The sequence below is a fragment of the Mizuhopecten yessoensis genome, unplaced genomic scaffold (genome assembly GCF_002113885.1).
Source record: "Mizuhopecten yessoensis strain PY_sf001 unplaced genomic scaffold, ASM211388v2 scaffold8745, whole genome shotgun sequence".
Taxonomy (NCBI): domain Eukaryota; kingdom Metazoa; phylum Mollusca; class Bivalvia; order Pectinida; family Pectinidae; genus Mizuhopecten; species Mizuhopecten yessoensis.
Window position 1 is genome coordinate 2,570,207 of NW_018407700.1, and position 24,390 is coordinate 2,594,596.

Sequence of the window (24,390 nt, forward strand, 5' to 3'; positions counted from 1 at the left end):
TCTAATTTCCAGACAGATGTATCTTACTAAAAATAGTTACAGAATAATTTTACCCTTTGTTTATATGCATGTTGCTCTTAGGTTACTTCAATGGCGTCACTTTTAACGATTTTAACAATGAGTCACGGGGTGAATTGCACAGGGGCGAGATATCTGATACAATCGGTTTTATGTATTATTTTGATCCGGGCCAAAAAGATTGATTGATATAAGCTGATGTAACGTGTTTCATAATTATTGTAAAATGAATAAAGTCTATGTTTATTTCGTTTGTTGGTAAATAGGAGAGAAAAAAGGTTAAAAAAGTATAGTTGTACTTATATGGTGTAGGTGCAGAGATGTACGTCTATGGTGTAGGTACAGAGATGTACGTATATGGTGTAGGTACAGAGATGTACGTATATGGTGTAAGTGCAGTACTGTCATCTTATTTATACATTTATTTGAAAACTTGTAAGGTATGTTCAATACAATTAATTCGCATTAGGTAATCTGACGTAAACACTTATTCTTTATAACGGCATTCGGTTAGCGACGTATCAACAAAACCGTTATTTGAACTCAAATTTGACGAAAAATACCGCAAATATGAACAAAGGAAACATTAACAGGGAGACCATTGAAAAGGTTAAAGAAACCTAAGACCAAGTTTTTCGTAAGCGTCTTCTACTTCATCGCCAACTCCCGCAATGTAAAACTGTGTCAAATCCAAGTAATGTCACGTCATCAATGCGGGAGCAGGGGTAGTGGCAATGTAATGATAAGGACACTAATGAGTATAATCAAACATCGACCTAATATCACACAAAGAAATAACATATTCCTCAATAAAGACAAGGTGGTGACAACAAAACTTGTCCATTAATCTGCGTATTAGAAACCCTGTGTGCTGTGAATTCGTCCATCAGCAGGCGACATCTATCATGGAAATCAAGTTTTCGGGGCAAGCTTTTGAATACCGAATCAACTGTGGCATGAAAACACAGTAAGTTGGAAAACTGGGACGTTGCTATCAAGACCTGTTTACATGTCGCTGTCAATTCGGTATTCACGATCTTCTTCTTTTAAATCCCGATGCTTAATTAATTAATGTACGTTCATTGGTTTTCTGGGGCAAGGGATATTTTTGTTTACTTAAGTGAACCCTTTCCAAACAGATGATATTGCTTGCAATATAGATTACAAGGGTGAAAACTGTACGAATCAATTTGGACCAAATTCAAGAACATAACATCAAAAGGTTTTGAAACGTCTAAAAACTTCCGCTTCGAAAGCCTGGAGACTATGTGACATTTTGCAAGCCTATCAGCCTATCGTCACTGTACCAAACGCGGAACACTTGTGGGAAAACGGCCCGGCCTCACTTGATGATAAGCTTTATTTGCTGTTGATTCTGGTTAAACGGACAGCTAAATATCAAGAAAACAAAACTTTCTTAAATGTAATGCTAGTTTGGAGAAGACATTTAATCATTTAACCTCTTCTGACTCTAAAATATGTTCATGTTTCTGCTGATAATGATCGTTTATCCCCCAGTAATAGCCTAAAAAGCACAGGGTCCATTTCAGGGTACAGTTACACCTGTTCAAGGGCCTATCTACCCTGATAGCACTTCGCGTTCTATTTATAGAACCACGTGTCGGAAAAACCAACTTGTAAAATAAAAGCGGATGGTACCTATTTATGAGAAATGAACAAACCTTTTTGGAATAGATATTTTGGTATAAAATACATTGATATCAATCTGAAAAATGTTCCGTTTTTGGTACAGTGACGTACGATACATAAACAACTAACCGAACAAAAAAAACCATCGATATTCAAAGTCCAGCGCTAAAAAAGTTGAAAACATCGGCCAACTTCTTCAAAGTAACTTGAATGCCATAAATATAGATATTTTGTTGTTACTTTACAGGGATGAAGGGCAGTTAAAATTTAAATGTGGTCTAATAAATAATAAACTTCAATATGACTGCTATAGCTTCTGAATTGACTAATATTATGAATTCATTTATTATTAACAGTTGTATGATGCAATGTGATGTTGTTCCTGTGTATGTATCGTTCATTTTCCAGTTTTAATCATAATACTTTGTACTCATTAAATACAGAGGGACCGCGCGCACGCGGTGACCGATTAGCTAAGGTGTCTGACATTCTGCTACCACCCGCCCTCCACCACTGGATCGAAGTTCGAGACTTACGTGGGGCAGTCGCCAGATACTTCCCACAGGTAGGTGTTTTTTTCTACAAATACTCCGGCTTTCCTGCACTACCAAAACCTCACACGTCTTTAAATAAACACAAACAAACAAACAAATAATAGAAAACCAATACGAGCCCATTGGACCTCTTTAACTATATACATTTCATCAAATTATGAAGTAGTCTGACGGGTACAATTGTATTTTCCACACTTTATTTCCGTAATGGATATATAAAAATATGGTAAGTGAATACAATAGACAAGGTGTTTGTATAAAAATACAAACGGGCGGTTACAAAAAACTTTACATGTGTACATAAATAAATAGGCAGTACGTACACGTACGTGTCAAGTGATATTAAGTATGGTTAGTTGAGTCGGTAAAAATATCCCCGTCTTTTTGTAACACGAAAGAGATAGTTGCTCAAAATGGGAGCCGAGTATTGCCCAGAAGTTTTATTGCAAAAGTCGAAGAAATACTATTTAAATTATTTAACGTTGTAAAATTACAAGAAATGTGGATATTTAGTTAGTGTACACATGAATTAACAATAATCAGGTGTTTTTTTCGCTCACCCTATAAAACAACTTTCACTGTCAAAGGAAAACTAAATTTTGTAAATTTTGTAAACGCTATCAAACATCCTTATCATTACACTTCCCGACTTCATCACGTTGATAAAAAATGTAATTTAATGTATATTAAGATAAAATGTACATGGTTTGATAGCCATGTAATATACTTTTAAAAAAATGCAAAGTTAACTGTTTGATATGTGCAATAAGCCAATATGACGATAAATCGACTTTTAACGGACACAATCAGCACGTTAATAGTCATTGTAACGTCACACATAAACACCTTACTGTAGTTGTACATGAACCTTTCTATAATACTAAGCAAACAGTTGTTATCTCTTCTAGTCGAAAATTGTTCGGGTTTTTCCGTAAAACTGTTCCAACCAATCGGAGATCACTCATAGTGTGACGTCAATTTCAAATTATATTCCCGAATGGTTTCCGATATGATGGAAATGGTAACCTTAAAAAAAACAGAAAGAAAATGGCTGTTGTTAAAAGAGTTTGTTTTAAATATGTCATAAAAAACAATCATGATAGATAAAATACAATTATCTTTGTTGTTTTGAACGTAAAAATAATAAGGCTCTCGAAATGCATCTTTTTAAGTTATAGATATCCCGTTTCCATCAAAACATAATATTCTAACACGCACATTGGATTATGATCGAAAGGAAATGAGTTCCATACTATCATAAAAGTTTAATAGATGCATCTTAATTATTAGTAGTCTCGTTCAACCAGACGCTTGATCACTTCTCTGTTGGGCGTAGCTTGCGCAGAAAACAAGAATCTGGTTGAGCAAGACTATTACTGGATAACCGAACTACTCGGTAGTGAAGCGGGCGTAAAACCAATCAATCAATCAATCAATCAATCAATCAACCACCATTTAGTTGTAATTTGAAAAATAAAATAAAACTGATATTCTAATATAAAACCTATTCACATTATTTTGAAAGTAAACCTTTGGATGGTCGAACGGCGATTTGGATCGCGATCGAGTACTCGCATTTCACCAAAACGGTCGGGGTTCGATTACCAGATTGGACATGAAATCGTATTGGGGTCACTTCCTCAATCACATGGGTTTCCTACGGGTACTCTGGTTTCCTCCCACATTAAGACCCCTGCACGTTAACATCCGGGCAACAATAGTGGTTAATATACGTTGATATAACTTGTTTCATAATTATTGAAGCATAAATAATGTTTATACTTTAAAACAGAATTCTTCCGTTATTTGGTCATTAAAGTTTATCATACTTAAAAATGAGAGAAATTTATAAAGGAAATCTTTAAAACGAAACAAAAACGAGAAAAAGGGCCGCTGAAATATGTTGGCGGCAAACGAGGTGGTAAATGAAATGAGGGGCATTATATCGATATTTTACTGTGTCTGGTCAGTATATAATGACGTAACGCGCGATGTTGGTGACACCGCCTCAAAACACGCATGGCGCCTGCTAAAAGTATCGCTGTATTATTCAGTTTTCAAAACTTGATGTCAAATTATATATCAAAGAAAACGTCTTTTTCAAGTTAATTCGTCTTCTGCTTTTTATGGATAGTATAACACAACATGAATAATTCTGTTTCACCTAAACAACCTCAAAAACGTCCCAAAAACTCATGGGACGCGTAACATCTGCGGGGTAAGACGTTTAAAAAAATCCTATAAATTCGCGCCAAAACAGTGCAGATATTTAAAAACCAGACGGAAGCAGAAATGACGTCACAAATGACATCAATAGTTTCATTGGGATTAGTGATTGGCATATTTACAAAATCTTCTCCAAACCGCTATGAACAGAATGTTATGCTTACCCAGCAGGAAGCACTTTTCACTTTTGTAACAGCATTAAAAATGAAAAATATCGTGCTACACTTATCAGTTTTCGTAAAATGTCCTCCTTAGGCTACATAACGGGAATAACGTTGCGCAACATTTAGAGTGCCAAACATCAGTAGAAATCGTGAGGTCATTTTATTATTTGGAGTTAAATTTCATGCATCATTATAATTACGAAACACTATATGGATAAAGTCAATACTAATAAATAGAGTTGTAGAAGTATAGTCAAAACAGCATATATCTGACGGTGATACTTATTCTCTGTTGACATATGTACAGACACAATCTAAAAATGGGACAACCGACTGAAACAATGGAAACGATTTTGAGAATATATGCTAGTCCACAACCCCACATCTATCTTCTCCTTCTAATCCCGGCCAACTCTTAAACTTGATTTATTTCACAAGTATGAAAAAAAGTTTATGAGCCCATGTTGACTATTCTCCTTTTTTCCGCACGGTAGCGTACAAGGGAGTCACACAAAAGAATACAAAATATGATAAAACATCTAAAAAGCAACGTCAGATATGATAAAAACGACGTCATTTTACGTCACACAAGGAGTCACCAACAGCGCACGTAACGACATAGTAAATATAATGATACTACGCGGAGATACGTAATACCCATTATAATAGCGAATACTTTTTAAATTTTCAGGGAAAAGAATAATTACCACTGGAAATATGATTAATATCGGGGAAACAGACTCTTGTTTCCCTCCAACAAGATCAAATACAACAGTGTATCTGATTGCAATCCATGATCACATAATACAGAAATAAATTGTCGTGTCCTCTCGCACTCGAGATTCCCTTGTTATGTTTCCCTTATTCTGGGTTTCTCTAGAAAAATGAGCAAGCGGCACGCGTCACGTCCGAGTTCCGAGTAACTGAAGTAAACGACAACGAAAGTCTGATTGTGTTAACTATTTGGCTTTCGATCTATTTCAGTATAATAAATGTGTAGTATAGAGATGTAGATCAGTGTTCTACTGGATTGATTCATGACTACTCTGTGTGCCTTTGAAGTAAGCAAGCAATGTTTTGATTCTTACACTTGGAATATTGGTATCGAAGTCTAAACTGTTTCATGGTCCCCGTTTCTAAACGTTAGAACACAAACACATTGCCTCGCTCATCTCTCATTGGAACAAGAGGATGCGCACCCTCGCCACCTCCCAGATCGATGACCTTGAGTTGACCTCCCCTTATCACGTGAAGAACGTTGCCCTCAGGGTGAACTACAAACAGCACGTTATTGCCCACATCTTCAGAACACATACCACGGCAGAGTAAATCGTCCACTTTTGTTCTCACCAGCTGGACGCTGTGACCAGCTATATCATATATGATGAGGTTTTCCCTCTCATAGTCAGAGACGGCAAGTCGTCCGTTACTTAAAAAACTAACGTACTTTGGGAAGCCTTGGCCACCAATATTCAGTCGGAGGGTCTTGCGACCTTTTGAAGAGAACCCGTACACGCACTTGTCAGCTTGGTCACACACGAACACCTGACCTTCTGCTGACAGATCAATCCCTCGTGGTGCGTTAAGTCCGCCAGCAAATGTGTCGAGGTATCCCCCAGCGCAGCTATACACCCTCACACTGCCCTCACCAGGGCGAACACCTAAGGAAAGTAAAATATAAAAAGTAAACCCATTGTCTTTTAAAATTGGTTAACATTACAACACCTTCGCAATGACGTGCATCTAAGCAAAGAACATTACTAAAAATAAACCCGTTATATTTTATTAGACATCTTTGCACAGTCTTCACCAGGACGTGCATCTAGGCAAAGAATATTGCTAAAAATAAACCCATTGTGTTTTTATTCGATATCTTTACACTGTCTTCGCAAGGACGACCATCTTAACAAAGGACATTACTGAAAATAAAATATTGGAGATCATAACACTGCCTACCCCATGACGCGTAAAGAGTAAAGCCCACGTTTGAAAGGAAAACTCTTTTTTTTTCATCTGGAATTATTATATAAATCACTATGTGCTTTCATCTTATACAATAACAATTTACTTAAAGTCATAGAATGTCTAAAGAACATGAACCGATTAAAACAAGCGAAGGATAACATTACTATGTCTACTGTTTTATATAATTGTTTTTCTATGTAATCGAAATCTCTGCTGTTCTTGACAAAAATTTCATAGCATTTACCATAAAGCAAGAGGGTTGGTAGTATTTTCTAGTTTGGAAAAGTCTAGTGTGAGTAAATTCTTTCTTTAGAAGCATAGACCCTGATGTTGAGATGCCAATATTATAAAATAAAGCCATGCTTTAGTTGGTGGTTTGGGGTTAAGTCCTGGCGACAGCCAGAGTGACACGAGGACGGGTGCCTAGGGAGTCACCACCGGATCCTTCCTACCTTTTTTCAAAGTAGATATGTCCTGGCCCCGTCGTGCTACAGTAATTACCAAACAAAATATATGGGACGTAACCGTGACTAGAATGACTAGATTGGAATCTCCATTGTTTTGCCTGCAGCGGGTAAGGGATTCTTGAAGTATAATTGGTATAATAAGTAATTCGCACTTACCACTGTCTGTGATGTAGATGCTATACGGAAAGCTCCCATTACTTCCTACATCGAACGGGCTTGTAAGCTCTGTTATCCTGCTGAATTCTACGCCATTCTTCCGAAGGAGGACTACCTCCTTGTCTGTTGTGACGAATGCAAGTAGCGTGTCGTTTTCTCTGGAAACTGTTGTGAAACCGGTAAATGTAAACGGTAGAAATACTCGCTTCAGAACTTTTCCAGACAAAATGGTGTTTTCCGTCTGTATAATTTTAGATTTGTTGAAATGTAGTTGAAACTTTTGTGGCAGTTTTGTTCTGTCTTCGATTCTATCCAGGGATAAAGTGCTCCCCAGAAGAGAATCATACTTATTGGTGGAGCGGAGCATAGAAGTTGATGTGTCATTCTTCTGAAGAAGACTCTCATACAGGTCGGTCTCACTGTGTTCATCGTCCATGGGTATGGACACGCCTGGGGGGATTTGACGGTCAGATTTTGAGTTGTCACACTTGCGACGCGCAAAGGAGTAATGTCCAGGGGGTATATCGGACGTGCTCTCCTGTGTATGTAATTGCTCTTCCTTTGGCCTCATATCTTTGTTTTTATCGTTTGACTTCTCCGTCCGTCCGGTCATCCGCTGCTGTTGATTGATATTTACTTCGTGACAATGGTTTTTGTCGAGATCCGATACAAACGTTGACGCGTCACCCGAACCAGTGGACGAGTTGTTTGAACACCCAGCCTTTATCTCAGAAAAACTTTCGGGGTTGTGGTGTATGCATTCAATATTCGTTTCTGAAAAATCGACATAACTCGACCCAGCGGACGAGTTGTCCGCACAATCAGGCATCACATGAGAAAGATCTGTGTAGGCCACGATTTCGTCACTCACTTCAGAGCCCGATTGCTGACAATAGTTTGACCCCGCTGATGCATTGTCCTGATGCGTAGATTTTACGTCATCACTCTCATCAGAATTGTTGACCGAATCTATGAGCATAGGTTCGACTTCGTAGACCCACGGATCTTCTTCAACTACGTAGTCGCTTTCTTCAGATTCATTATCACTATGGTCATTCGAGTTAACAACTACGCCGAACTGTATATCTCCAAAGTCTGATAAAAGATTTGGATTTCTCATGAACACTGGTTTGTAAACCGGAAGTGAACACAACGGCCTCAAATTCAAAGCTCCGGAACAATGCTTCTTTAGTCCTCCCACGTTCTTGAAGATTTGGCTGGGATTATCAGACTTTGCTACGTTTTCTATTCTCTCAATGATAAGTTTATATTGCGTGAGCCGATGCCGCAATTCCTGTTGCTGTTGCCCTAGCTGATTAGCGCATGCCGTTGTGTATCTATTTATGTTTTGGACAAGTTCGACTTTTTTCCTTGTTATTTCCTGCCATAAGTATTCTACTGTGGCCGTAGCCTGTTCCACCGCCAGTTCAGACTTTCGGCGACTTCTTTCAATCTGTTTTGTCAGATAGTCTACTTTCCGTTTACTTTCCGTTGTAACATCGGTCAGTCTGCGTCGGTTGTCTTCGAGCTTTTTCAGCTGAGTCCTATATACAAGTAAAAGATACAATGTTGCTTCAGTGCATTTTCACAATGAGTTAGCTGATAAATTATCTATTATTTACTTCCTTTCTTTAAAAACCTAAAGAGAGTCATGAATAACTTTAAAATTGTTTTTAAACATTGAACACAATAAAACTAAACAAGTTCTAACTGTACCGGGGACCATTACAAATATACCCACAGACGCCTCCTGTAATTGCAAATAACACATTGAAAAGAGTTTGAAATGTCATACTACTTTGGAGCAAAACCAGACATATTGTGGGACCGATTGCAGCTCCTTGGCGATCACCCATAAACGTGTCAACATCCACGGCGGCCATGTTTGATGACTGATCGGAAAATGAAACGCGTTACGTCCATCTACAGTTGCTTCCAATGCACACATGAAGTTTTATAAGTATCCAGTAAGTATTCCGTCTTTGCAGATTGCAGAGTTATCTTCTCTTGGGAGCAAGTATTGATTGTTACGTCACTTGTTTGTGAGAGTAACGTCATCAATTTTTGAGAAAACGACGTAATTTTCTCGCACAAACCCATGACGTAACAATCAATACCTGCTCCCAAGAGAAGATAACTCTGCAATACGCAAAGACGGAATAGTACGGAAGAAAGAAGAAGAAGCAGAAGAATGTGGAGACGAAGACAAATAACCCATCCGTTTTGGTTGGGGGGACAGAAACACCTTTTAGTACACAAAGTATTTAAAAACTATTGCAGCACCAATGAAGTCGTTACTTCCATATTAGTTAGCAAGTAACTTCGGATCAAACTAAAAACAATCTATAGCGTGCGTTTTTATTTGTATATAAATGCGTTTTACCTGTTGTAGTCTTTGAGCTCCTGTTGCCGATGAGAGGCGTGAATAAATATGCTGCATTCATCGCAGATACAACACTCCTCACATTCCAGACACACAAACCGGAGGGGGTGACCAGCATGCAGCTCACATGTGTCAAACAGGTCAATCTGCGTATAGTAAGAATCGGAGGATGCTGTGGTGATCATTGCCTGAGAACAGATTGTAAAGCTTGTTAAAGGATTAAAGGACGTTTTGTTCTGTTTGTTTGCTATTTCTCTACTAGTGTTTATTAATATTTATATCTTTTATATATTTATATTAGATATATTTCAATTCATTTACTTTTGTTAATTTATTTCATTTAAATTTAAAAAAATATTTTATATACTTAAATTGTTTATATTTAAGTTATTTATTCTGTTTGTAGTTGAACTTCACTTATAACAGCTAAGTCAGACGAAAACATATACCTGGAGAGACAATGGTACCGAGAAAAGATTTTTTATTTGTTTATCCCAAAGTAGAACATACAGAAGAACATGGAGTTGTTATTTCCATTTAGGAATAAACCGTTATCTCGTGTAAAGAAATTCGGTGTTATGACAGTTTGTAAAATGGAAAACCAAATACATAAATGTAATTGACAAAATAACGATGATAATGACTTTAAGAATGAAATAATAATATTTGTAAGTTATTATATCCCGTTTGATGTTTTTCATTGTTTAATTGTCTATGTCCTACCCTTGACAGGTTTGTCTGTGATTTGCTCGGCGTGGGATTAATAGAATCTTTCGTCCCTTTGTGATGCGATTGTAAGACACTGTTATGCCAATAGAGAGGTAGGATAGGGAAATTCCACCCAATGAGGTTTCAATTAGGCAAAACTAGAGGAAAGAACCCGAAGAGAACGACGGGTTTTACCCAATTTGAACCAAAATATGTTTTAATTTTCCCATCCCTCACTCCTGGTCATAAAGACTATTTTTTTTCATTCAATTCACTAGAATAATCTTAGAACCCCCAATCAAATATGGTTAATATCCATCAGTTCCAGAGAAGAAGTTGCCTTTTGCCCCTCACTTGTACAAATTTGAATCCCCACTACATTAGAATGCTTCCAGCCTCATCTTAGTTCCGGAGAAGAAGTCGCTGTCTAGTCAACAGAAGTATCGATCCTGGCCCAACTGTGCTTCAGTTATATTCAAACGGATACGAAACCCCACAAAGCGTTGCGATTTCTGCATCTCGGCATCGAAATATTCTGATATCGTGACGTCACATAATTGTTGTGACGTAAAAATGGGGTGAAAGATAGAAATTCCCTACATTCCTTTTTAACCCTTTACTCACAGGAATGAGAGAAAGAGAGATTTCAGTCCAAGGAGATCGATTCTTACACCGTCAAACACGAGGCTTATTTCCTCCCCAAGGGTTGAGATCCCCAATCACCTCTCATCCCCAAGGAGGTGAATATAATGTCATACAATTAGTTTGTATTGTGAATTTCCAGCGCTTGGAAACATCTGTCTAGGGTAAAAGAATTCTTGACCTATCCTTGTTGAGACACCCGTTGGTGATGGCACAATGAAAACAATTGAATGACGTCACATTTTCTTTTAAATCAAATGATCTTATAATGTAAGCTTGGCGTTAAGCGTACAAAACATTATACTTTAAACTGAAAGAAGTTTGCTTTGGTTTTAGGATATAATGCTTCTCTAATAGCTGTTCCTCGTACAACAGAAAAATCAGTTCAGAGTAAGAGGAGGCTGTTATAAAATAAACGAAACCCACTTCAATTTTCTCTCAAAGGTGACTCAATCATCAATTGAATAAGTTGATGACATATCTCATTTCTGTATATAACTAATCCCCAGTCACAAGGTCATGCTGTATATAAAGTTATAATGTTAGAAACACACTACATTGCACCGACAGGAAAATGATACTACTCTCTTCAATACATCGTTGTCCCTGGTTGTGATTTTGATGAAATATCAGTTATGATGAAGATATGATATATCAAGTTTGTTTGACGCTATCGTCAACCTGAGACGTTTTCACACAGTGGAAAGATCGATTTGTACTTATTGTAATACGACAAAAACCTTCATGTTACATTATATTTGTATTTTAGCAACACATCACAAATCCCATGGACAACACCATTGTACACGTGATCTACACAAACAAATCCCCACATAAACGTCTCACGTGTATCTTTAGTAACAAATTATAAATCGCTAATGATATGTCACACTTGTATTCATAGTAACATATTAAAAATCGCTAATGATACTTTATGTTTGTTTCCATAGAAACAAAACATAAATCGCCAGTGATACGCCACGCTTCGCTTGTATCCAGAGTAACAAAGTCATAAATCCCTAGTGATACGTCACGCTTATATCTATATAGTAACAAATCATAAATTCCTAGTGAAACGTCACGCTTGTATTTTTAGTAACAAGTCATAAATTTCTAGTGATACGTCACGCTTGTATCTATAGTAACAAGTCATAAATCCCTAGTGATACGTCACACTTGTATCTATAGTAACAAGTCATAAATCCCTAGTTGTATGTCACGCTTGTATCAAAAGTAACAAGTCATAAATCCCTAGTGATACGTCACGCTTGTATCTATAGTAACAAATCATTAATCCCTAGTGATACTTCACGCTTGTATCTATAGAAACAAGTCATAAATCTCTAATGATACGTCACGCTTGCATCAATAGTAACACGGCATAAATCTCTAGTGATACGTCACGCGTGTATCTATAGTTACAAGACATACTCCCTTAGTGATACGTCACGCGTGTATCTATAGTAACATGAAATAATCCTCTAGTTAAACGTCACGCGTGTATCTATAGTAGCTATTGTCATAAATCCCTTGTCTTGGCCGAACCTTCTGAAATTGCCATATTGATTTAACGTCATAGAGGTGTTTATATTGTTATGAAAGTAGGACATGTGTCTCGTGTCACAAACACATCTGTACCCCAAAGGTAAAGGACACATAATAGGTCAAAGTCAAAACCTGTGAACTATATAATTTGTCATGACGAAACTACATAGACCTTGTGTAATACCAGGTACTAGTCGAAATGTTAAGAAGTTCAGGGGATTCATAACCACAATGCCAAGGAAACTGCAAGGGGTCAAGGGTCATCTCAATTATGCTTCAAACATTATTTGAAGAAACGTGTGCATATTGATTTGACATTTCGTTGTGTAGAATACAATACGTGCTTAGCAAGTTAATTCAAGGTCGCAATCTTTGGTGAAATGTTTGAACAAAATAGATCACATCTTCTGGATAAAATCCAATAAAACTGTACAAGAATGTAAAATTACCAGACCGCAGTATGCTTCGAACAAGGTCAAGGCCACTTAATTACTACGTGTGACATATCATGTTTTCGCTGAGGTCGATCACCAGGTCATTGGGTAAAGCCACAGTGACCCGATAACTTGTTACAGTTATGTTTTGTCCTGTTTTGATGCGTAGAGAGTAATATTAGACGTTTTACGGGTTCAAACTCGCGGTAAAAATAACGTTCCCAGTGATGATTATCCTTAGTGTGATTAATATCACTCTTTACACACAAGGCTAGGACAAAACTTCTCGGGTACGTCGCTAAGGGGGTAAAGCTTCGCGAAGCAGCCCAGTTTCTTGCTCAGTGACTCAGCTAATGTGTTGGTAGGCCGAGTTTCCTCTGGTCCTAACACCAGACTTAGACATTTTGACATATAGATGTCTGGTGTGGGGCCAGAGGAATGTTAAAATGTCTTAGGCTGGTGTTAGGGCCAGAGGAAACTCTGGCTAATGTGTAGATAGCAAAACGAAAGTACAATGTATATCACTTTTTGTCCTGCAACATATATTTCCAAGTACAATTCTTGAAGTGTTTAACTCAATCTTATGAATATGAAAATACATAAAACTGAAATTATATGTTTATAAAGTGTATTAGGTAAAGATTAACATCTCAGAAACATTAGTGACATGCTCACCTAATCTGTTGATATACCCAATCTGTTGATATACTCAATCTGTTGATATACCCAATGCAGTCTTTGTACCGCGACGGAAGCCACAGTGACCGAGTCAGTAGATCATCGCATAAGGAGACACAATATTAACCAATGATTCACCAGAAAATAACAAACGACCGGTGATGTTCGTACTTTGTCTGGTTATATTTATATAAGTTAGGAAAAACCCACGAACAAGGAAGACAATATGATATTGTACGCTATTTATCACATATTATAAACACATCAGGAGTTATTTATAGATGGTTAAAGTAGCTGGTTTATGATAAACAAATTTTGGACATTTAACAGTGTCTTAATATTTATGATCAACAAATTACTGGACAAATCTTACTTTATTTAATCAACAAGTTACTGGACAAATCTCACTTTATTAATCAACAAGTTACTGGACAAATCTTAATTTATTTAACCAACAAGTTACTGGACAAATCTAAATTTATTCAATCAACAAGTTACTGGACAAATCTTACTTTATTTAATCAACAAGTTACTGGACAAATTTTAATTTATTTAACCAACAAGTTACGGGACAAATCTTTCTTTATTTAATCAACAAGTTACTGGACAAATCTTAATTTATTTAATCAACAAATTACTGGACAAATCTTAATTTATCTAATCAACAAGTTACTGGACACATTTTAATTTATTTAACCAACAAGTTACTGGACAAATCTTAATTTATCTAATCAACAAGTTCCTGGACAAATCTTAATTTATTTAATCAACAAATTACTGGACAAATCTTAATTTATCTAATCAACAAGTTACTGGACAAATCTTAATTTATCTAATCAATAAGTTACTGGACAAATCTTAATTTATTACTGGACAAATTTTAATTTATTTAACCAGCAAGTTACTGGCCAAATCTTAATTTATTTAATCAACAAGTTAGTGGACAAATCTTAATTTATTGAATCAATAAGTTAGTGGACAAAACCTAATTTATTTAATCAACAAGTTAGTGGACAAATCATAATTTATTTAATCAACAAGTTAGTGGACAAATCTTAATTTATTTAATCAACAAATTACTGGACAAATCTTAATTTATTTAATCAACAAGTTAATGGACAAATCTTGATTTATCTAATCAACAAGTTACTGGACAAATCTTAATTTATTACTGGACAAATCTTAATTTATTTAATCAACAAGTTACTGGACAAACCTTAATTTATTTAATCAACAAGTTACTGGACAAACCTTAATTTATTTAATCAACAAGTTACTGGACAAATCTTTATTTATTTAATCAACAAGTTATTGGACAAATCTTAATTTATTTAATCAACAAGTTTCTGGACAAATCTTAATTTATTACTGGACAAATCTTAATTTATTTAATCAACAAGTTTCTGGACAAATCTTAATTTATTACTGGACAAATCTTAATTTATTTAATCAACAAGTTACTGGACAAATCTTAATTTATTACTGGACAAATCTTAATTTATTTAATCAACAAATTACTGGACAAATCTTATATTATCTAATCAACAAGTTACTGGACGAATCTTAATTTATCTAATCAACAAATTACTGGACAAATCTTATATTATCTAATCAACAAGTTACTGGACGAATCTTAATTTATTTAATCAACAAGTTACTGGACAAATCTTAATTTATCTAATAAACAAATTACTGGACAAATCTTAATTTATCTAATCAACAAGTTACTAGACAAATCTTAAATTATCTAATCAACAAGTTAGTGGCCAAATTTTAATTTATCTAATCAACAAGTTGCTGGACACATTTGACTTTTTATACAAAACATGTATGATTGGGAAAATCTGACTTTTTATCATCGACAACAAACTGGACAAATCTGACTTTTTATAATCGACAAATGTCAATCCGATTAATTGAATTGTTCGGATGATATATGCACTCTGCTTTAAATCTTATCAGAAAAGGGAAATTCTTTATCCCTTTCTAAAATTTGCATGATTTGTCTGAAGGTTACACAATTGTTGACTTCTTTGCGTAAATGCGTAATGTATGTGTCTTTTAAAGGTGCATCTTCGAACCTTTAGGGTTAAGCTCTTGCATTCTTAGCTACCCGATTAACCGAATTGAAGGCTCTGTACTGCTATCTTATGGATGATAAGAGTTGACCAGCTTGATCCTTTAAATATGTCAGAAGTGCGGAGGCATAACGGTTCACTTGACTGACATTGCATTCGGGTGTCACGACAGGTATCAGCCACAGGGACCTGATAATTTGTTACAGCTATATTTGGACCGTAACTAAAGTGTTCAGAGTGATTTTACATGTTTAGATCGACTTGTGGTAAAAATGTCAACCCCAATGATCATATATCCGTCATATATACGATATATGATCAATTGGGGTGTCATTTTTACCGCAAGTCGATCTAAACCCCTAAAACATGTAAAATTACTCTGAACACCTTGGTCAATTCTGTTTACCTGAAACCAATCAATTAGCTTACTGCGTGCCTTTGATTTTGTCATGATGTATTCCAGGGGTGCAAAGAACGTGTAAGTGTAACCTCTCAGGGATGTAAAAGGTGTTTCTCCTCCTACATCTGCCCATATTATTTTGTAGCTCCTTAAGTGGACTGGGCCGATCGTTGGCGACCGGGTAGGTTTTTTGGTAGAGTGTCCGTCTTTTATGATCTGTGTGGAATCTCAGGGGCCTTAACTGAAACCCTAACTCATGAGGCTCTATGTATGGGATAATGCTTTTTTTTTGAGAGAGAGAAAGACAAATAGAAAAAAAGAGTGTACGTCTAGAGTTTGGAGGATCCCAGGTTCGAATCCTGGTCTGGCCATGCATTTTTCAGCTCCTAAACAATTTTATACTCTTAATATCAGTTTTGTTCATAACAGCGAAGATCCCACAAAAGAATCGCGATGGAATAACGTCCAAACAAATGTTCTCGAGATGTTTTACTTGTATGAAGTTAAAATGACATGAAGTTAAAATGACGTTCCAATGTCGAAAAAATATCAGAAGACCAGTTTTATATTTTACTCATTGGAGACCTGGGTCCGTATTCATAAATTCGTTCTAAGGCTCAAGCATGGATTGTGCTCAAACCAGCTTCCTTGTAACTCACTTAAATCATGCAACACAGTAAAAAAAATGTCAAGTGCAAACATTTTAAACAGCTTTCTGTTTGTAAACTCTTCAAAATTCTTCCAACTCATGAAGAAAATAAAGATGCGATTTTTCATTTATTTATCACTGAAACAGGAAATTGGGCTTGAGCACAGTATCTGAGTTTGAGCATGAAAACAGCTTCATAAATGCGTTTCCTGAACTTCAGATCTGTAAACCAGATTACAGGGTCAACAGTACTGTATGTTCAAACAAAAGATATGCTACATGGGATTAAATATTCTATCATATTGATCCAACACTGAACAAAAGATGTTAAAAAGATTTTCACTCGTAATATGATATGACACCCATTTCTTGAGAGAAGGTTAACTTAGTTCATAAATATACTTTAGACCCCAATTCAGCATGCTACAAGCTAAATCAAAAACATTCCAAGGCCACTTTGTCATGCACAAGCTTTAAAAGTTTGGACACATTTGCATTCTTAAGAAGGAAAGTCATTCGGTATTCAGCCTAGTAACTACATGTCAGTACATGATCTGACTGATCTGTTTACTGTTCAAGAAATCAAATTGTTTTCTCACAGCGGACCTTAGTTGAAGGTCTTAGTCTTTTATTTGTATTTTAAAAGCTCTCTATTCCAAAGACTTGCGTGACAGATACCATGATTGAAGGCGTTATGGTTCTTAAAAAGATCTCTAAAATGAATGTCAATTGCTAACCCCAAAAAGCTACCGGCCAAATATTAAGATAAGTCGTTTAAAGTGTTTGACACATTTGACCCCTGTGAACATGAGGTAGGTCAAGATTATCTATGTTCTCAAACTTTGTAGGGGTCTTACCAACGAAGCTTTCAGCTAAATCATGACTCTAGGCCTGTCCATTCTTCATAAGAAGTTGTTTAAAGGAAAAGTTTTTGGACGACGACGGACGGACAACGGACGGACGGACGACAGATGCTGTGCCATGACATAAGCTCACTAGCCCTTTGGGTAGGTGAGCTAAACATTCATGTTGTATGGACAAAGTTAATGAAAGACACTGTATCCAATAATCTTATATGCTCTTCATGTCTGTTGAGCTCAAAACATCAATAAACAACAAATGATTTTTTTTTCTATGAAAATGTCAATTTGTTGCATTGACTTGAGAAAATTTGCCCATGATTACATATGAAGACCATTAGGATTTGCATTATTTGAAGCTTGCGCAATCACAAAATCAATTACAAATGGCATTTAGTATATCAATACCTTGTTATATAATTAATTGTGTTGTCAAAATACTTCGGTTTTATGAAGAACCTCGTCAATGTTTTACTGAACCAGCTGGATTCAACTTGACCCAGATAAAATTTTATTTTGCATAATCCTTGTACATGTAATGAATACATATAAATGACATCGGCCCGAAACTGTTTAATGCGACAATTTTTATCATGATAAGACAATACTGTCAATGCTGACATAATGGACACTTTGGAAATAGGTGTAAAAACAGCAAACTCACACACATTTACAAATCCTCCACCCACCCACAAGCACACAACAACACACTCATACACTGTGCACCTATACTTTTGATCGCAATCATCCTTGGGATTACATACATTTACCTTGTGATCAACACATTTACAATCACACTCACTCAGTCTTATGATCAAACACATTTGCTGTCATGAACACCAACACATATTTAGAAGAAATATAAATATATAATTATTGACTTTTAAAATTATTCGTTTTGTGTAAAAGAAATAAGGCTTTTACTTAAACTAAAATATTTTATTCACTTTCTCAACAGAATCTGGGTTAGCCTTAGTAGACAATATTTCAAAGAGTAGGCTGGCCTATGAGTAATAATAACAATAATGAGGATTTAAATTACTTGAATAACTACACTTTAATCAAATGATAAATATGGAATTCTGACTTCACTTGAGCAAAGCTGTCAACCCTCCCTCATTATGAGGGAGACTCCCTCATTTTGACCACAATTTACCAATCTCCCTCGAAGTTCCCTCATTCAAGTTCAAACTAACACAGACTCAAAATCTACATTCTGTGGTCAAATGATCTCCTAGTTGCTGTAGGGTGTTTATATAATGATCATAGCAGGTATATCTGAATCAAATGAATCCTTTTTGTAGTTATTTTGATACATAAAAAGCGAAAGATAAATTGAGCAAAGCAGTTTCAGTTGTGTTTCACACATTTTCTCCCTCATTGTAAATGTGGAATGAGGGAGATTTCCTTCAGTGGAGCTTTCAGAAGTTGCCACCTATGTGTGAGTCTTGTTTTTCTAAGCCACAGCTTGTCTTAAAAACATCAAACAATGTCAAATAACATGTCACAGCAAACAAGTGGCCCAATGACCTTTGACCTTAGATGAGGGTTACAGTTATTACACCGATTGTCATAACTACACATTATGGGTCTTTGATGGAACATTTTCTTACCCATGTCTTATCAACCTTGGCTGGAAGATATTTAATTTAATAGTCCAATTCAGAGTTTATCCTGGTCATTCAGTCAGGAAATTACTGAAATTACTCCATTAAGCTATACTATTAGCTTGTTAAAATGAACCAAAGTTTCTTGATCAATCAAAATAAGTTGTTCAAGTCTTTTAACCCATTTGACCTTTATCCTAACATACTACTAACCAAATATTATAACCTTAGGCCTATTGGGAAGATGTTGTTCGAAGGTTTCAACATATTTGACCCCTATAACCTTCAAAGTGGGTCAAGGTAATTAATTTGAACAAACTTGATAGCCTTTTATCCCAGCATGACCAAATATCCTCACCCTAGTCCTCTTGGTTATTCAGAAAAAGTTGTTTGAATATTTGAACATATTTGACCCTTGTGAATTTGAAAGTGGTTGAAGGTTATTCATTTGAACAAACTTGATAGCCATTCATGACAGCATGATACAGTCCAAATATTATAATGTTTGGCTGAATAGTTATTCAGAAGAATTTGTTTAAATAAAAGGCTTACTATAGACTAATGGACACCACACCATGGCAGAAGCTCACCTGGCCCAAAGAGTCAGGTGAGTTTAAAACTGGCTAGTACAAAAACACTCTTGAAATAAATGACAAAAAACAAATCAGCTGTTCATGTCAACTTTCACTTTATATCATGTTTTTTTCCTGACAAATTATATATGATATAAAGTGGAATGCATAGTATACTCAACTACCATATCTACTGAAATGAGTGCACTCCCCCCCACGTTTATTTTTTATATGATACAATATTTTGTGAATGCAGGATTATTTTTTTCCCTGGCACAAAACAACTAAAGAAAGAATATCATAACATTTTCCAAAATATTTACGAGTCTACTGAGGCAAGCTTCAATTCAACACCCCCTGCCTTTCTGTACATTGTCCTGTGTCTTTGTTACAATACATATGGTAGCTGACAATTTCAACAATAAAACCTGTAAAACAAGTCTACAGAAATATACGTATCATCAATTTAAGTACAATCATATCACAAGTGTAACAGGTATATATTATATTACTTCAGTAATCACCTTAACCCTTTCACCACTGTAGACCATAATGGACTTATCCAGATCAATGCATGGTAGAGTTTACTAAAGGTACATAGGGGTGAATGGGTTATAACCTGATGTTGTAATCACTTTATTTTTCGGGGCTGAACTACAATTGTATATATCCCCTTTTATATTATTCGGTTATAAGGACCAGAAATCAACATTTCAACATGCTTATAACTACCCCCTTCAAAACTCTCCAAAATTTTGTCAATGTATGTACATGTATTTTTTTCTGGTTTTCTGACACGTTCACTTTGAAGTCATATCTTGTGTACTCTTAAAATATTGCTGAAAACAAAACTATTTGGAGGAAATGCTGATAAAAACTTAAATTTTATATCATCATTGTAAAATACACAAATCGAATTTTAGAGTACTATTCAAACCATTTCTTGACAGTGTACTGATTGTGGTAGCGTGACTTAGGCCCATTAACTACATGGCCAAAGGAAATCAACCCAACTAAATACTTTCATACATGTACATATCAAATTTTTTTGCAAAAATTTGTTAAGATGTTAAGAAATATATATAATTGTAAATAAAATGCTCTTTCTGTCTGGTTGAACAGGTGTTTTCATTTATCATCTCCGTCTAAATGCAGAACAGATTGGTGTATCACAAAATGATAATCGTTATGAAAATGGAATGCATTCAAAAAAAAATCTAGTTTTCAAATATGACAATAATACGGAAAAAAATTACTTAAAAGACAATTTACCACCAGAAACTCTAATAAAAGCTAAAAACAGCCAATAGTATTATAAAGCTAAAATTATCATCATTTATGGGGGGGAAATGTATTTCACAGTCAGGTAAATATCCACAATCCTATTTTAAGCATACAGTCAAACTTCAATGTTTCGAACTTTGGACTTTGGAACTTTCAAACATCAGGAAAAAATTGTAACATCGGTACTTCGACTCATGAATGTTGAACATCGGACATTGAGATCCTGCATATAAGACACGCTAAGAAATTTTTATTTTAAATTAATAGATAACTACAGGATTTACAGCAATAAGAACAGCATGTTTATTTACAAACTGATGTTTGCATGGAGATCTTGTTATGGAGATCTGTTAAAATGACAATGGGAAATATCATTGTTCTAGTAAAGGCAACTTTTCATTTTCATTTATTTCTCAATGTTTTCATAAGAAGCAGGCCTTGATTAAAATTAGAAAGTGCAAAATATTTGACTCATAAAAGTTTGATTCTATAATAGAATATTTATAGCGTTACATAAGAAAAAAATATCCAGACTTTTCCGTAAGATCAAGGATTTGGAGTCTTCAAAGTTCGATTTATGAAAGTCTGACTGTAAAAGTTTGCAAAATGTACATACAAAAGTTTACTTGTAAAGATTGATGAGATAACGTTAAAAATTGTTGTCACATTTTGTAAAGCCTCAACAATCATAATTTCACTGAAAAAGATATGAAATATTCCATCTTGGAAAAATAATTGAATAATTCAAGCCAGGTGAAAAACTTAAACTTAAAGTCGGTATATTGTAGCACACAACAAGTCAACAAAACCCTCTCTATTTACAAAAAAAACCCAATTCAATTTTTTTATTTAATATTTGGAATTAAGCTTTGACAATTCAATTTCTTTGGAACATAAAATTTAATAAAATTCCAAATTCATATTGTTTGTCAAAATTTGGGACAAATAAATAACTATTTATCAAGAATAGTATGTCCTTCTTTCATGCATGAACTTGATTTTATAACAATTCCTAAAATATACTTGTGAAACGACCTTTTGACATAATGCAAACTAGCAATAGTCAGTATTTTAGTGTCAGTCAGGCACGTCTGGATCCCTCCATATGTTTGTGCCAAATATTCCTGAGGTCAGCTTCGGTTCAGATCTGAGCCTGTTATTTTCTTTTCAGGTTCAGCTGGTTCAAACTGCTGAACTGGAGAAGCTAAAGGGGCCTTTAATTATCACACACACTGTTTACTCTAAAGGTAAAGATCTAGGTCACCCTAACTCTTGATCATCTAAAATTCTGTCCTTTTTCCATACCATACTACTGTGCCCAATCCCTTTTGTATATTAGATGCAAATAAAAATTTGTTTAAATCAAACCATACTATAAGCATGTTGTTCACATTCCCATCCTCTGATGTTAACTTGAATATACAAATGAAAAATAATGTGGAATACTTTTTCTCTAAAATAATTAACATTTAAAAAAAAATACAATTTCAAACATGGGAAAACAAGATAATAGCTCTCAATATAAATGAACTAAAACACAATCGCAGGTAAATATAAATGTACAAATTCTGGAAGGATATAAAACTATATTATTATTGGATTCTTAACAGCCCATTGACACAAAACAGGTCATTAGGGCCAATATTTAACCAAGCAGCTTGCACTCGCATAAATAAGCACCCTCGTCTGTCAAAACATAATTACTCTTTTAAAGTAACATATAGAGTTTTAAGAAAACTGATCGAATTAGTTCAGATAATTGTTGGTTTGGTACAAAGAACACTCCATGGTATAAAAGTAAACATTTCCCCTCAAATCTGCCAGTAGAATATGTAATTACACATCTTAATGTGATAAAAAGATTCCAAGAAGACATGATTGATTTTTTAATTATTTTCATAGGGAATTTGTCCCGTGTTTGATATAAGGATCCCTGTCCCACTGCACTGTGGTTTGTATACCTACAGTTACCTCCCCTTAACTTCCGTATGGCTATAACTGAAGCACAGTTGTGGCAGGACACTTTCGTTTAACAGGTAGCTCAATTGATTGAAGAGATATAGTACAACAATTTGAAGTCCAGGAGTTGAATCCTGGTCTAGCCCCGCCAAGTTTTTACTCTCAGAACTCATATATTGTTCATTTCCCCTCCATTATTTTTCATTAGATCCATACAGGGTATGGTTTCATTTTCAGAAATGATTTATTAAAGCTCTAGTCATGCTGGGAAAAAACGTCCCCCATACTTTGTTACAATTTAGCAGTAGTACAGGGATCCTTAATGACTATAATGCAATATATTTACTTGTATTAAGTTATATAATTATAAGTGTCATTATCTTAAAAGTTGCACGTTAACATAGCAAGTGTTAATGAATTATGAGATGAACTTTTCCGCAGCTTTCGATATTTTTTAATAATAAAAATACAAATTTATTCTCTCATTTTTCTTTTATGATCACAAAATGCTTTAAAAACTGTTGAATGTCTACAGTCTAGGATGATAATGAGTAGCTAAACAGGTGAAAGGGTCTTTAAATATACGAGAATATATTTATGAATTTATTTATATATATGTATACATCTTATGTCTATGTTATTTGTAAATATACATATATAAGTTTACGCAACAAAACATTTTAATTTTTATAATGAACCTCTGGGGACCCAAGATATTGTTTTGGTATAAGTAAAATTTGTTATAAAGCTAGAAATCTCTTGCTGTGAGATATAACACACAAATTCCAGGGAACTTCAGAAATTATTTTGCCATGTGGGAAATTTATTAACACATTTGAAGCTTATGAGGAAATGTCCTTGTGTTTGGATACATTTATACATTTTTGTTTTCGGAATTAATTCTCAAAATAACCAAAAGACTGTTCTTTGTAAATGTCATTTTCAACACACTTGTCTTGTAAATTTAAAGCTTCTTTCTTAGTTAAAATATCTTCTGAAGTGCATGAAGTGTTCATATTTGGTGTTGTTATTAAAATACAATCACAATGTAGCTATAATTATCACACTTAAGACCATAGTTCATGTTGACTTCTTCCCACTGTGTGTCACTGCAGATCCGTATGATGAACCCCTCTTTATTTCGGACAAGCCAATCATCCATCGTGAAAATATTGTCACTGAAAAAAATAAAACAGTTTTATTGCATACAATTAGTTTTAAAACAAGAATGGTAGCTCACTTCCCATGTTTACATACATATAGAGGATACTGTAGTATGATAAGTAGTATATTATACTAGGTTGTATTGACTTCATAAGGGGTCAAGGTTATTTATATAATACTTGTGGATATATATTGTCTAGTATGGGTCAAGGTCACATGTCTACAAT

At 35.0% G+C, this 24,390-nt stretch overlaps 2 protein-coding genes and 1 long non-coding RNA gene across 5 annotated transcripts in view; 1 reads left to right on the top strand and 2 right to left on the bottom strand.

Moving 5' to 3' along the window:
- Positions 1-2,404: 2,404 nt before the first annotated feature.
- Positions 2,405-13,765, bottom strand: LOC110456484. Its single transcript, XM_021507268.1, has 4 exons — positions 13,588-13,765; positions 9,584-9,771; positions 7,201-8,744; positions 2,405-6,273 (listed from the first exon to the last, which is right to left on the bottom strand). Exons 2-4 carry the CDS (start codon positions 9,766-9,768, stop codon positions 5,756-5,758), a joined length of 2,247 nt encoding a protein of 748 aa, XP_021362943.1. The 5' UTR covers positions 9,769-9,771; positions 13,588-13,765; the 3' UTR covers positions 2,405-5,755.
- Positions 13,766-19,853: 6,088 nt separating this feature from the next.
- LOC110456461 (1-acyl-sn-glycerol-3-phosphate acyltransferase delta-like) overlaps positions 19,854-24,390 on the bottom strand; it is a 32,074-nt gene continuing 27,537 nt past the window's right edge. For 2 of the 3 annotated variants that reach the window (XM_021507239.1, XM_021507238.1), the window contains exon 10: positions 24,089-24,177. Coding sequence is in view for 1 of the 3 variants with exons in the window: in XM_021507240.1 (XP_021362915.1) it covers positions 24,080-24,177 (98 nt within the window). In the remaining 2 variants the exon portion in view is untranslated. Of the gene's footprint in view, positions 24,178-24,390 lie in introns of all 3 variants that reach the window. The other variant, XM_021507240.1, reaches the window with a different exon arrangement.
- Positions 24,186-24,390, top strand: part of LOC110456463 — a 4,953-nt gene continuing 4,748 nt past the window's right edge. The window contains exon 1 of the long non-coding RNA XR_002463585.1: positions 24,186-24,374. This is a non-coding gene — a long non-coding RNA (uncharacterized LOC110456463). The remainder of the gene's footprint in view (positions 24,375-24,390) is intronic.